General features: G+C 42.0%; 1 protein-coding gene across 1 annotated transcript in view; it reads right to left on the bottom strand.

Annotated features, from left to right (window-relative positions):
• Positions 1-15609, bottom strand: part of LOC124790041 (sialin-like) — a 122828-nt gene that overhangs the window by 26103 nt on the left and 81116 nt on the right. Inside the window, exon 8 of the mRNA XM_047257598.1 lies at positions 1002-1243. Within this exon, the coding sequence (XP_047113554.1) occupies positions 1002-1243 (242 nt within the window). The remainder of the gene's footprint in view (positions 1-1001; positions 1244-15609) is intronic.

A 15609-nucleotide genomic window follows, 5' to 3' on the forward strand; every position in this document is an offset into this window, starting at 1 on the left:
CGGACTGTGTGTGAACTAGGCAGCAGGGCACGTAATGAACCGAGTTGACTGAAATGCTAATCATTCCTGCTGAACATGTTAATGTACATGGCCTGTGAATATGAACGTCCTCTCTCTAGTTGTTCAAGGTGTTTCGTTTTTTCTGAACATCAGTGTATTATCAGATAGGCCTGGCAAGCCTGTCTCGCGAACAGTATGATGGGAATCAGTGAAACAAAGTGTCGGCACCTTTGAAGGTTTTCACCAACATGGAGCACCAGATTGTCATTAGATTTCTGTTAGCAGAAGGGCTGAAACCAATCGCAACTCATCGTCTGATGGCAGCACAAAATGGTGAAAGTTGTATGAGTCAAACACAATTGTTCGAGTGGGCTGTTAAATTCAAATGGAGTGTAACAAGTACTCAAGATTCGTCACGCCCAGGACACTCTGTCTGCGCAGTCACGGAGAATGCGAAAATTGATGAGTCGATACGGGAAAATAGGCGTATTGCGGTCAGTAATATTGCAGCAACAATTAATCTTGGATCAGCCATCATATTGCTCAGGACGTACTGACGTTCAACAAAGTGTGTGAGTGGTGGGTGGGTGACACCAGAAATGAAAGAAAGGCGCTTGGATGTGTGCGGGGTGCTTTCGCGGCAGTACGAGGCTGAAGGGGAGCTTCACCGCATTGTAACTGGAGATGGAAGCTGGATGCATTTTTAACACATCGAAAAAAATTCTTAGTGGATCGAGGTGAAGTCCAGGCAGCAGGGCGTAACGGTTAATCATACGACCCCAAGAACTCTGCGCTTGGAATTAAGAAGCTTGCCCAGCGCTGGCTTAAGTGTATTGAACTAGAGGATAATTACGTTGAAAAATAAATGTCGTTTTTTTAAAGAATCTGTTAAGAGACTGGAACACATATCCGTCCTTTTGCTGAGTGACCTTTGCACATAGCCTAATGAATCATTTTGAAATGCAGCGTGTATTGTTCCCAGAAGAGCTGTAACGACTTACGTTTGTGCTGGTGAATACACCGACGATGTAAGGGACTGCGATGCCCGTCAGATTGCCGTACATGTTGACGATGCCGACGATGGTGCCTGCGTAGTTGGGGGCGATGGCCTGCATGTTGAGGTAGGAGCTCGTGAAGTCGGTGGCGGTGCAGAAGCCACTGAGCGCCAACATCGCAATGATGACGGTGCTGTCGCAACCCACCAGCGCAACGATGATCATTGTAGCGGCTGGCACCAGAGTACCTGCACACGAATTGTTTTGGTTACACAGCTGCAAGTGACTCCGGCTTTGAAAACTGAGAATGAAATGAAACACGTATTGTCAGCATATATTTTGAGCGTAATGACATGAAATTAAAGACAGGACGGATCTGTAATTGTGAGTTTCCCCCCACGCAACTTGCACGGTATTCCACAAACAACCACCTACAGTTACTGGAGGCCAGTGGCGAATAAATTGGTGACCAAACATACCTCAATGTATACGATGGGGATGTTTTAGGCCAAGGAAGGAATTATAAAAAGTATTGTTCTAAGACAATTATGTCACATGCAGCTCCAGGAAAGAATAAACATAGAAATTTAAGTAGTCACCAAACCACTGTAGAGTAAAGAATCACATGGATACGATGAGATATCAAGTAGACTTCTAAAGACCAGTGCACCACTTACCAGTGATGTACTCATTCACCTGGGCTTTGTGCTTTTCAGGTCCAGTCAGATTCCAGATCTAAATCCACAAAAAATGGTTCAAATGGCTCTGAGCACTATGGAACTTAACTTCTGTGGTCATCAGTCCCCTAGAACTTAGAACTACTTAAATCTAACTAACCAAAGGACATCACACACATCCATGCCCGAGGCAGGATTCGAACCTGCGACCGTAGCGGTCACGCGGTTCCAGACTGAAGCGCCTAGAACCGCACGGCCACACCGGCCGGCCGTAATCCACATTATCGCCTGTGGTGGTATGTGCTTTGTGAACCAACCCCTTTTTCTTTTTCAGTTGCGATTGGTTCGTTCGAAGAACGATTGATGGTAAGCCTCTTTATGGGCGCGAATCTTTCTACTTTCACCTTCATGGTTTTTCACGGGATGTACTTAGGAGGAAGCAATATGTTCATTGTCTCTTCTAAGAGTGTACGCTCTCAGAATTTCAAAATACCCCACAGAGTTCAAATGGCTCTGAGCACTATGGGACTCAACTTCTGAGGTCATTAGTCCCCTAGAACTTAGAACTAGTTAAACCTAACTAACCTAAGGACATCACAAACATCCATACCCGAGGCAGGATTCGAACCTGCGACCGTAGCGGTCTTGCGGTTCCAGACTGCAGTGCCTTTAACCGCACGGCCACTTCGGCCGGCCCCCACAGAGTGATGCAGAACGCCTCTCTAGTACATGTCTACAGGATGGACCAAATAATGATACGATTGGTCGACCATTTGTTCTATCAAAGATGTACGGAGAGCACAGGAGGGATAGCTAAAAAGAGATTGCGTCCCAGGAATTAAGTCCGTCGTATCCCAGAGCTCTACGAAATGGCTGCGAGGTGCCTGTGAATTGAGGTATTACGATTTCTTATGATGAACTGACGATTTCATGTCATGTGATACTATTATGACGATGAGTTAGGGTAAGGATTATGTTGCATTATGGGAGATAATGAAGTATTATGTGCATTACTGTGGCACAGTGAAGGCGAATTTTGTGTTAGGAGTATTATCTTGAAGACGTAATGGATTGTGCCCATTGAGTCATAGAACAACGGTGTTTTTAGCAGTCAAAGTGTCTGAGAATGCGACCATAGCAACACTAAGAATAACTATTTTATTTTGTGACTAGTTTCCATTAGCTGTTTTATAACAGTGTTAAGGCTACAACAGTGTGCATACAGATAAACGTTAACGAATTCTCAGTGGTCAAGAAGTGACTGGTTTTTGATTTTGAGTACCGGAGCTCTACGAAATGATGTTGTTTGTACAGCTTAACGAATCGCTTGACTTTATATGAGAATTTTTGTTTGAATTCTTCATATCCGTTACTAGAGGTATTTAGTGTATATATTATAAGGTTGTGAGAAACGAATTTTAGCGTGAGATACAGTTACGAAGAGGCTTTGGGTTCATCACTTCTGATGATTCTAGAGACAAATGTTGGTAGCGTTAGCGAGAAAATACTAGGGTGTGCTGTAAAGGAGTGCCTCCGAATTTTTTATCCTATTCTCAATAGCGGTTGAGCTATTACATGTCAATCGTATTACTCGATCGACTTTCCCGCTTCTCTGACGCATGTCGCAACCCTCTGTCGCAGGAGGGCTCCGAATTGTAGCGTGTAACGTGGCAGTGTGGCCTCTAACTACGTCGCTGCGAGAACTGAAAACTCAGAAAAACTGAAAGCACGAATTCGAAGAGTTTTCCCACTCATGGAGAACCCTCTCCTTCAGCGTGACAATGCCAGACCACACAGGAGCGCTGCCACGTCTGCAACAAGCCGACGCCTTGAGTTCACTGTCATCGAACATCCTCCATACAGTTCCTACTTGGCCACATCCGGTTTTGATCCGTTTCCAAAGCTTAAAGAATGCCTTAGAGGTCTTCACTTTGATAGTGATGGAGCTGTAGAGGTGAGGTTATGACTCAATCAACAAAGTCACATATTCAGCAACGACGGTGTCAACAAACTGGCCTCGCTGGGAGCAATGTGTTACGATTGGTCGACCATATGTGGCAACATTAACGGAGAAGGAAAAAAAATTACAATTACTTCCAACAGGATGGAGCAACTGCCCATACGCCCGGGCGAATCTTGGAGCAGATTGACACAATCTTCACACCTGACAGAGTTGCTAGCACAGCTCGGTCTGGCCACAGCCCTAGATTTTTCATATGAAAGATTTTTCATATGAAAATGTTTAGAGGCATTACTTTTCAGTACACTCTCTTATTAACCGAGAAGACTAGCGAGTCTAAACTGATAGGATGCCTTCTTGATCCCCATTAACTTCCTGCGACGTGAAACGACACCTCTGCTAAGCAGGCTAAAGAAGTGAGAGTTGAAGAAAAAATAAGGAGCTAGAGAATGTGTTAGTGAAACTACGAGGCTAGTGTAGAGAGGAAAAATAAAAACTGGGGATGTGCGAGTAGGACTCGGGCACTGAGGGTTATGTAGTACAAACTTAGTTATATACACTGTTCAGCCAAATCATTATGACCACTGCACACCGCGACTTTGGATGCCGCCCGGTTGCGTTGAGTACACGTGACGCAGTAACAAAATTATGTAAGTAGAGCAGACGTGCACGGGGTGTCTCACCCGAGTGAAGACGTGGGCTTCACATGGGAAAATCCATTGATAAGCAACAGATTATTGTTATGCAGAGCCTCTGAACGAGTTTTTCGAAAATGGCGAAGCTGGTCGAATGTTCACGTACTACAGAAAAAGGTAGAAGATCAATGAAACTACCAATAGGTGCTGAATGGTTGGACTCCACAACTTCACAGAACGTGGCGTTCGGAGGCTTTCATGCTGTGTAAATTAGGATAGATAGTGATCTGTGGCATCTCTGTACCAAAGGTCACAACGCTGGTGCTCGCACAAGTGTTTCCGAGCACACCGTTCATCGTACATTGTTGAATATGGAGCTCCGCAGCAGAGCACACCTTCGTGTTCACGTGTTGACCAACGACATCGTCAATTACGATTGTAGCGGCACGGAACCATCGGGATTCGACCGTCGATCAATGGAAATCACTTTTTTGCTACACTAGGTCGCTGGTCGTCTGCACAAACGCCGTCATCGAGGTGAACGGTGGCTCGACACATGCAGCGCGCTACGAACAGAGACAGGTGGGAGCAGCATTATCCTACGGGAAACATTCTCCTGCGCTTACATGGGACCTTTGTAGTAATCGAAGACACGCTCACAGCTGCGAACCACCTGCATCCCTTCGTGTCTCATGTCTTCCTCGACGGCGATGTCATATTTCAGCAGTATAATTGTCCGTGTCTCGAATCCAAAATCGTGCTACCGTGGTTGAGGAGCTTTATAGAGAACTCACGTTGATATCTCGGCGACCAAATTCGCCTGATGTAAATCCTGCGGAACTCATCTGAATCGCTGTTGGGCGGCATCAGCGCGTACGAAAATCAGCGGCCCGTGATTTACGCGAACTAAATGACCTGCGCGTAGACATTTAATACCATATACCTCCAAATACCTACCAACAAACTGTTGGATCCTAGTTACGCAGAATCAGTGATGTATTTCGTTCCAAAAACGGTCAAACAAGCTATTACGCAGGTGGTCATAATGTTTTGGCTCCTTAGTGCATATAGACAGTTTGTGCATCCCAGGAATCGAGGATACTGCAGATTTTTGCCTGTTGTCGACATCGATACGGCAAGATATGGGCCCAGGAATTCCATAACTTTCGTGAATGTTTTAATTTCAAGTTTTAAGTCTGATAACAAATGACATAAGAAATAGTTTTTTCGTGTAGTATAATTACAAATTAACGATTTCGGATTTTTCCCTTTACTTGTACAGTGAAACTTTGTTTTCTTATTGTTTTTTTAGCCAAATTTCATGATTCTGGGTTAACTGAAAGCACCCTACAGGTTTTGATGAGTGAGTTTTCGAGAGTATCGTAGTATGTGTCGTAAATGGCAGTATCGTTTGATTGAATTGACTAAGAAGCTCGAAATTTTCACAATAAGCGTGACGCTGCCCCTTCTTTCTGACCCCTGCCTTTCACTGCTCTACGTTTATTTACGTTTGGAAGTAAAGAACTGGTAGTCTGCAACCAGATGCCGCTACGTTCTGGGATCACTCCTGTCTTCCTTGAAGAATCACACGACTCCAGAAGAACCGTCACATTCTGTCTCCCTTGCCATCATACGAACGAGAAAGGTCTAGGTGGGAGACAAACGTCTCCTGACAAACACCAAGTCGACTTCCGCCACTTAATATCGGTTGCTTCACAACCCGCTCGCTGTAACAGGCTTCACGCATGGCTCTAGTTACAAATGCACGAGTTGCCGTTAACGTTTGTCTGCTACCGTCCTTGCAATCCATTCTATGACTGTTGGCATTAAGCCAGGGCAGATCTTCGCCGTCTTTTACTACTTTACTTGCAGCTTAGTTAGTTAGTTACATGTTCCATAGATCATTTGAACGATTCTTTTATCGAAATGATGTGGAACGGGTTAGTTTACAGGACATACATGATTCGGATTGATATTAATCAACACTTTATTTTTTTAGTCCTGCTCATGCAGAATAAGTTTTTCATTGGCTACCAGTTTTCAAACAAAATTCGACAGCTGAATAGGAGTTGTCCAGATTCAATGTTAGATACCTTTGATGCCTGTCATGCATTTTATGGTATCAGACAAATAATCAAAAAATTTTGTTGCATCATACTAAAATCCTTTCGCAGCAACTTCCAGCTTTAATACTGTGTAATAAAGGTCATTTTTCCCTCCAGTGTTGTAGGTTTTTGTCAAAGTGTGATGGACAGTTTATGATGAATTTTATTAATGAACTAGCTGACCCGGCGATCTCTGTTCTGCCTTAAAGCCAATAAATAATCAGATTTTGGATGTTAAGTTCAATTTTTTATTAGGACAAATAAAAATTAAGTATTTTAATGATTCTTTATATTTTTTGGTGCATAGCTTCCACTCTTCAATTCAGTACCTTGTGATACACGATTTTTTTTGTTTTATTATCAGGCGCAAGAACAAACAACGCATATGGTCTTCCGACCCTTGAACATGCCACATATAATTGACCATTTGAAAAATATGGATATTCCAGATTTAAACCACAAACTTTCAAGGATTGGCCTTGTGATTTGTTAATGGTCATGGCGAATGCAAGACGGATCGGAAATTGAAGTCTTTTAAACTCAAACGGCACATCAGTTGGGACCATCGGGATCCTCTGAATGAGAAATTCCTCACCCTCGAATTTTCCTTTGAGTATCGTCGCGTAAATAAGATTGGTCATCAATTTACTTACCTCAAAACGTTTACCGTTGCACAGTTTTGGTTGGTTTATGGTTCGAAACATGATTACTACGGAGCCAACTTTTAGGCATAAATTGTGCGGTGGTATGTCAGGCACATCCTAAGAGTTTAAAAATTCAATTGGATAGTTGGTGGCTTCATCTTCATTTGTTACACAGTCAATAGATTTGAATGAACGCATTTTACCAATGATCTCATTCTGAATTATGTAGTTTAGGTCATCTACATCTTTATTCTTAGCCGCTAAAATTGCTCGCTCACTCAACCATTCATTACTTTTGTAGTTAGTAATGATGTTTGGGAATACTTTGTTGATAAGTTCGTCTTTCGATGAGACAAAGTTACAGAAATTATGAGGAAATGAAATCAATCCGCTCGATTCTTCGACAGGTACTCGACCATTACCGATAGTCAGCAATTGCTCAAAGAAATCTTCAGCAGATGTATCATTAAGCAATGCAACTCTCATGTTTGTTGTCAGTTAAAGTTTCTTCACAAAGCGCCATAGATTCGATGATTTGAGGCAAGCATTTATTTCATCTGCAGCCATTGATCTTGGAACTACTGGCAGTGTTTGGCGGAATTCGCCAGACAGTAAAATCATTGCTCCTCCAAAACATCTCGAGTCATTGCGTAGATCTTTCAATGTTCGGTTAAGTGCCTCTAATGCACGTTTATGAGCCGTTGTGCATTCGTCCCAGATCTTGGATGCTGATAAAACTTCGGCCACTGCTGAGTTTTTTGTAATGTTACATGTTGGCTATTCAATAGCTTGAAGATTTAACGGTAATTTTAATGCTGACTGAGCCGTACGGCATCTTTCTAACAATGTGTCTGCTATTCCGGAAGAACCAACTGCAACCGCAATGTTGGATCTCGCACGAACAGTGGCTAAAACTACTGACATGAGGAATGTCTTGCCAGTTCCACCAGGGGCATCCAGGAAATATAAACCACTATTTCCATCATAAATTGCCTTCATTAATGTATCATAAACTTCCTTTTGTTGGGGATTCAACAGGGGTACATTCGTTTGAACTACTAAATCGAATTTGCGTTTTGTTATTCCACGCCAGATGCGTTTCTGTTATACTACGTTTTATAGCGGTCGAACGGGATAAAAAGTATCCTATGCCCGTCTCCTGGTTCTAAGCTATCTCTCCACCAATTTTCAGCCAAGTCGGTCCAGCTGTTCTTCAGTTATAAATAGTGTAACGAACACGACTTTCTTTTATATATATAGATTAAGTATTCATTACACATTTCTGAACGCACGCGTAATATTTTTCAATCTTTTTTTAAAAAAAATACACATAATAGTTTATTCATCCATTTTAAATAGTTTATGAACGCATGCATAAATGTCAATCATTACTTACAGATTTTGCCAAAAAAATTTGACAGCTCCGAAACTAAAGAACTTTTAGGGAAAATAACGCATTTTTCAAGTATTCGTCAATTTTTCATTATTTTTAAGATGTATTCTACTATTCGGGGCGGAGACAAATCCAACAAATCAAAAACCATGACAATTTTTATTCGTTAATTTTTCATTATTTTTAAGATGTATTCTGCTATTCGGGGCGGAGTCAAATCCAACAAATCAGAAACCATGAAAATTGGTCCACCAGATCTCGAGTTATAAGTGTTGTAACAAACTCGACTTTGTTTTATATATATAGATATACAGGGTTATTACAAATGATTGAAGCGATTTCACAGCTCTACAATAACTTTATTATTTGAGATATTTTCACAACGCTTTGCACACACATACAAAAACACAAAAAGTTTTTTTAGGCATTCACAAATGTTCGATATGTGCCCCTTTAGTGATTCGGCAGACATCAAGCCAATAATCAAGTTCCTCCCACACTCGGCGCAGCATGTCCCCATCAATGAGCTCGAAAGCATCGTTGATGCAAGCTCGCAGTTCTGGCACGTTTCTTGGTAGAGGAGGTTTAAACACTGAATCTTTCACATAAAGCCACAGAAAGAAATCGCATGGGGTTAAATCGGGAGAGCGTGGAGGCCATGACATGAATTGCTGATCATGATCTCCACCACGACCGATCCATCGGTTTTCCAGTCTCCTGTCTAAGAAATGCCAAACATCATGATGGAAGTGCGGTGGAGCACCATCCTGTTGAAAGATGAAGTCGGCGCTGTCGGTCTCCAGTTGTGGCATGAGCAAATTTTCCAGCATGTCCAGATACACGTGTCCTGTAACTTTTTTTCGCAGAAGAAAAAGGGGCCGTAAACTTTAAACTGTAAGATTGCACAAAACACGTTAACTTTTGGTGAGTTGCGAATTTGCTGCACGAATGCGTGAGGATTCTCTACTGCCCAGATTCGCACATTGTGTCTGTTCACTTCACCATTAAGAAAAAATGTTGCTTCATCACTGAAAACAAGTTTCGCACTGAACGCATCCTCTTCCATCAGCTGTTGCAACCGCGCCGAAAATTCAAAGCGTTTGACTTTGTCATCGGGTGTCAGGGCTTGTAGCAATTGTAAACGGTAAGGCTTGTGCTTTAGCCTTTTCCGTAAGATTTTCCAAACCGTCGGCTGTGGTACGTTTAGCTCCCTGCTTGCTTTATTCGTCGACTTCCGCGGGCTGCGCGTGAAACTTGCCCGCACGCGTTCAACCGTTTCTTCGCTCACTGCAGGCCGACCCGTTGATTTCCCCTTACAGAGGCATCCAGAAGCTTTAAACTGCGCATGCCATCGCCGAATGGAGTTAGCAGTTGGTGGATCTTTGTTGAACTTCGTCCTGAAGTGTCGTTGCACTGTTATGACTGACTGATGTGAGTGCATTTCAAGCACGACATACGCTTTCTCGGCTCCTGTCGCCATTTTGTCTCACTGCGCTCTCGAGCGCTCTGGCGGCAGAAACCTGAAGTGCGGCTTCAGACGAAAAAAACGAGTTTTTCTACGTATCTGTAGTGTGTCGTGACCATATGTCAATGAATGGAGCTACAGTGAATTTATGAAATCGCTTCAATCATTTGTAATAGCCCTGTATGTTATAATGGCGCAGTTAACTGTAAATGTCCTGTGACTAGGACCTCCCGTCGGGTAGACCGTTCGCTGGGTGCAAGTCTGTCGATTTGACGCCACTTCGGCGACTTCCGCGTCGATGGGGATGAAATGATGATGATTAGGGCAACACAACACCCAGTCCATGAGCGGAGAAAATCTCTGACACAGCTGGGAATCGAACCCGGGCCCTTAGGATTGACATTCTGTCGCGATGACCACTCAGCAACCGGGGCCGGACGCAGTTAAAATGTCTAGCTTCTGGAAGAGGTACCTACATGACGTCCGTGGGTGAACATCACATATTATTCTTACTGCTCATTTTTGTGCAAACGATACTTTCTTTGAAAGTGGCGAGATATCACAGAAGATTATTCTATAAATCAATAAGTAGAAATGTGCAAAACATGTCACGAGTGTCATTTATAACTCCATTCGACGTTAAACACAGTTGTTCGGCGTTTGCCACTTCAGAAATAAATGATCCCAGTTCATCTCTTAAATAAGCTGATAATGACTATCAGTTTGGTCAAAAACGAATACACTTCTAACTTTCTTGCCGACGTTTTTGCTTTTGGTAACGATTATTCTTGTAATAACAACTTGGTCGTTAATCCATCTCTTATTGGCGACACTCTCTGTGTGGAACTAGGAGGTCTAGAGTTTCCTTTAACATGTGGTTGTCAGGCTGGTCACGTTATAGTCACCACCTACTGCTACCGTATGCTCACGACGTTTGCGTACTATCGAGTTTAGGCTATTATTGTATAACTTTTTGACCAATATATCTGAATTATGAATCTCAATCCACCGATCCAGGTTACTCTTGTCAATATTAGTTCGCAATCGGATTCGTTTTAGACCTCATTAGATCTAATACTTCTTCATGTCGTTATTACATCCTCCTCTTGAAGAGTCTATCAGTCCGATGAACGTTTCACGTGTGTGGAAAGTTTCCCCGCTCACTGTTTTGGGTTTTAACCAACTCTCGCGTTCTAGTATGACGTCAGGCGACTACTTTTTACGAGAGCCGTGAGCGTTGGGTCTTTACTGCGAATACGCTGGCAGGTAACAACTAATGTATTGAGATTCTCACTCTTTGCTTTTGCCATACGGCCTGCTGAAATAACTGGCTTATCTAATGTTGACTTTTATACTGGGGTCTTGGAGTTTCTATAATTAAAAAAAAGAGAAAAGCTATGTGCGTTCCACACATACTCTGCTACCATTGTGGCCGTTTCCGGTGTATAGTGCTCACCTAACGTATCCAAGTGACTGTAAAAGTCTCTGCCGTATATTGTAGGTCGGAAAATCTGCAGCCTATCTCGCCACAGAGCTGGCGACGCATTTTGCTTAGAGCCTCCAGTCGGCTCCAGACCATTGATTGGAATGATGCTGCAAATCGACAACTGTGGCGAGTCCCCACGAGTAAGGCTAGCTTCCTTTACTACATTGGCCAGTCTCCGGGAAGAGCTGAGAATGGTCTCAGAACCCAGGCGGCAAACCTCATTGGTCTCGAGCTGAGCGATGATCTACGTATAACTGACTGCAACCCGTGCTCTCAATTGTTGCCAGGACGACCTCTTCCATTTGGTTGGCGATTCCTCTCGGGATACACATCGACTGCACATATGGTTCTTTTCCGTCCCGTGGCGCTATTTACCTTGAAATAGTCACGATGCATCTAATGCTGGAACTGTCAACCACTGACAGCCTCATATCTCCCCCCCTCCCCCCTCCTCCCTGGGTGCCCTGACGGCGGAAAAGGAGTGATCACTGCAGGAGCAATGAAGTTGACAGAACATCTCAGACGGTTTTGCACGCACTAAACCAGGGCCGGCCAGAAATTCTGCACGCGTGCGGTGCTGCTGCACATGTGCAACTTCCGGGTCACAGCGTGCACGCCGCAGCCGTCAGCGTTCATGTAGTGTATGTTTCTACGCACAGATGTCGCTTTATCCACCTGCTGGGATACTCTGTACCGGCGCATTCTAGTGCTCTTTCCACAGCTTGCAAGCCAACCATGGGAAGGTATTTTGTGTATTAAACATTTAAAATACTGTCACAGTCTACTCATTGAGAAGTTTACTTTTATGTTAACAGTTTAACCCAGTAAGACAAGTAATACAGTTAACAACCGTAGGTTTTTATTAAGGCAGCTTGACTGACGGCACATAAATACGCGTAATGATTTTGATCTAGTATTTAAGAAAGATAGCACTTAGCGACTTCCAACGAACCTTAGTCATGATTTCAAATAACATTAAACTAATGCAAGGTTTCCTATAACTAATTCTCGGTGCCCTCAGTTACACCCACATAATTTCTGTCTCACTGACCTCTGAACAGAATGATAACCGCAGACCTCTCGATGATCACCTGTTATTTCAATACCATTATTGCTGTATCTTTCATCAGCTCCGTCTGAAATCTGCATAATAACCGACAATTATATGAATGTTATGTATCATCGACTCCACTTGAGCGTAGCCCTTCACACATTAAAAAAAATCCCTAAATGTAAGTATACATTGTAACAATCGATTTAATGACCAACTTTCCTGATAATAATGTAACATGGAGCAGAATGAGGGAATAATGCACAGTTAGTAAACAATAATTTTTAAATATCAGAGGAATAAATCCAAACACGTTTATCACTGGTCATGAGAATTGATAATCGAGTTGATGTGTCTCATCCATTTTCTTAAGGACATTTAATTTTGCTTGCCGTTCTTCACTGTTGAGTACACTACATTCGTCTTTGTGATATTTATTGTAGTGTCTTTCAATTGAAAACTTACGCTGGCCGCCTATTATTCGGCGGCACAGCAAACATTGTGAGTTTTCACCAACGGATACAAAAAAGAATTGCAGTTCCCAGTCATTTTTAAACGACTGAGAACGTAGATCTCCCGTCCTTTGCTTTTTCACAGTACCTGGCATTTCTCAGTACTTCTCTGTTAAGGTTACGGTTACCAGGGGTAAACGAGACTGGGTATGTTGCGCTCTTGCTTGCACCACATAAACAGGGAAGTCGAGCCGCCGCCGTTCATTTAATAACGGATGTCGCTGTCGCTCGCTGTCGCAGACGTGCGCACATGTGCAGCACTTCCGCACGTCTGCACTCTGTGCAGCGTTTGGCCGGCCCTGTACTAAACGAACGTGTAAGCAAACTCTCTGCTCTGTTTTGGATCTTTTCTGCTTCCTCTATCAATCCTAACTGGTAAGGATGCCAGGTGGTCGAGCACTACTCAAGGATCATTCAAACGAAGGTCTTCTCAGCTGCCTCCTTCATGGGTTCACTACACTACCTGAGGATTCTTCCAACGAATCTCATTCTGGCATCTATCTGCCTTTCCTGTGATTCGTTTTATGTGGTCGTTCCACCTTAATTTTCTCCGTACGCCCCTACTCTCAGACAAATCAAATTATCGTTACTACAACCTCGTCTTAAAGAAAGGGAGAAAATGGTAAATTTGTTTGCTATCGCTGCTTCCCAAGAGTTCTGAAAACATATGGTATAAGAGGGCAATGATACATCTCACGACACATAATTTGTTTTGAGACTCTTAGCTGGAATTCATAAAGGGAGCAGTCACGGAAAATGCAGTTTATTGTTGTTTGTAAAGATGTGTTGAGGACTATTGTTATTGTGAAAGAACGCGATGTAATGTAAATGATTTAACCGATACTGTAGCAGGTAAGAGAATAGATTGTGCTTAACTGCAACGTAATACAGTATACACAACTTCTGAATAGTGTGAAAGAGAAAAGGGCTATCATAGATCGAGCAAAGGACCAGTGAAGACTAATGTTACAAATTCTTAGAATTGAAGTTAGATCAACAACTGTCTTGGGCATATTACACCAGTGACTTTGTTCAGTAGTGAATCTTTAGTATATGTATAATTTACAGTCACCGAAATTTAAAATATCACCCTGCTATCTCCTACGTACTGTTAGTTTTGCGGTCGAGTCTGAATTCAAAAATAATATTCTCCGCATACTTCTATAGTGCATATACTATACATTTGCCGCCCACAAGACACATTATGGTGGATGGCGGAGGGTTTATAGACTACAAGTGTAATTTCCCCATTCATCTGTACCAATCGAGGACGCTATGTGGGAAGAAAGAAAGTCGGTATCCTGAATCTCTTAAACTTTAACTTTGTAATTTTTCCATAATGCGGGGCCACAGTCATAATATATTTCTTTAAAGTCAATTCCGCCATTAGACTGTTGTTTATTTATGGTGTTATATTTACACTTACTCAATCATGACTTCGGCTTCAAAGTGCCATTATCAAGTGTTTCCTGAAAGCCGGTTAGACAATAACAGTGAAATCCATAGCTAGTGATGTAACCGTATTACACTGTAATGCTTACTTACAAGTGTTATAAATTGCCTAAAAACTCATTCACTTCACATTTTTATTCTTCTTATTCCTTCGTTAGTTACTCTTTTGTCCCCCACCACGCCCACATCCCACTATAATAGCTTCTTCTTTATTTCATTTCTCATTTTATAGACCCCCATTCATTATTCTACATCCCCCCCCCCTTACACTTACACTCTACATGCCTACAATCTTCAATGAATGAGTTTCTTCTCTGTTGTTTATTACCTTTCTAAGGTATACTTATCTTTGTTGTTAAGAAATAGGAATTAACCTACTTGGAGCTTTCATATGTAGCAGCTGTTCAAGTTGTTAAACTTACTACGTCATCTTTACGTCATATAAATAAGATGTCACTACTATAACATGTAAATAAGATTTATAGCACCAAGATTGCAGCCATATTTGTCAATACCACGGTGCATTCACGTTTGTAATTGTATGTCATCAACCATTAACAAACACTAGGATATCCCTACTTTTTATATTATGTTAAATTTAAATGTGCTGTTTAACATTAGTCTTTTGATTCTTTTATTTGCTTAAATGCTCTTATGTACATGACATGTTTCACATACCTGTGTTATTTGCACTTATTCCTAAGTAATGTTTCATCACATATAGCAGGATTTACATGCCAGATGATACGTACATCATAAATATCGCTTCAAACCTCACTGGTTAATTAATGAGTGAGTAGAATAAGTAATTGCACTGTGTTGTATTAATTCGGAACTGAGGCAAAATTACACAACTTATAGATGGCCATGTATTAATTTCATGTACAAAGCTGTACATTTACCTACTAAAATGTACTTTAAACAACGTCAATGACTAGCTGGACTTTTATATTTATGGATGCAGCGAATATTATCGAGAGATTTGTTACTGTTTATGTTTATGAGCAGGCAACTTCATTGTATAATAAGATAAACAGGTACTGCAAAGATGTACTACCAAAGAAAGTAAATTATTCCTCTTGTAACAGGAATTTCTTTGACCAAGACAATTTGACACTTAGCCAACTGTCATTCAGTGAAGACGGTGTACTCATAATGAAACAAAGCAGTAGGCTCTGTCAGAAATATCGACTCTTAGACAATGTGTCTAATAGTGTATTTTAATACGACAGTA

The sequence above is a fragment of the Schistocerca piceifrons genome, chromosome 3 (assembly GCF_021461385.2).
Source record: "Schistocerca piceifrons isolate TAMUIC-IGC-003096 chromosome 3, iqSchPice1.1, whole genome shotgun sequence".
Lineage (NCBI taxonomy): Eukaryota > Metazoa > Arthropoda > Insecta > Orthoptera > Acrididae > Schistocerca > Schistocerca piceifrons.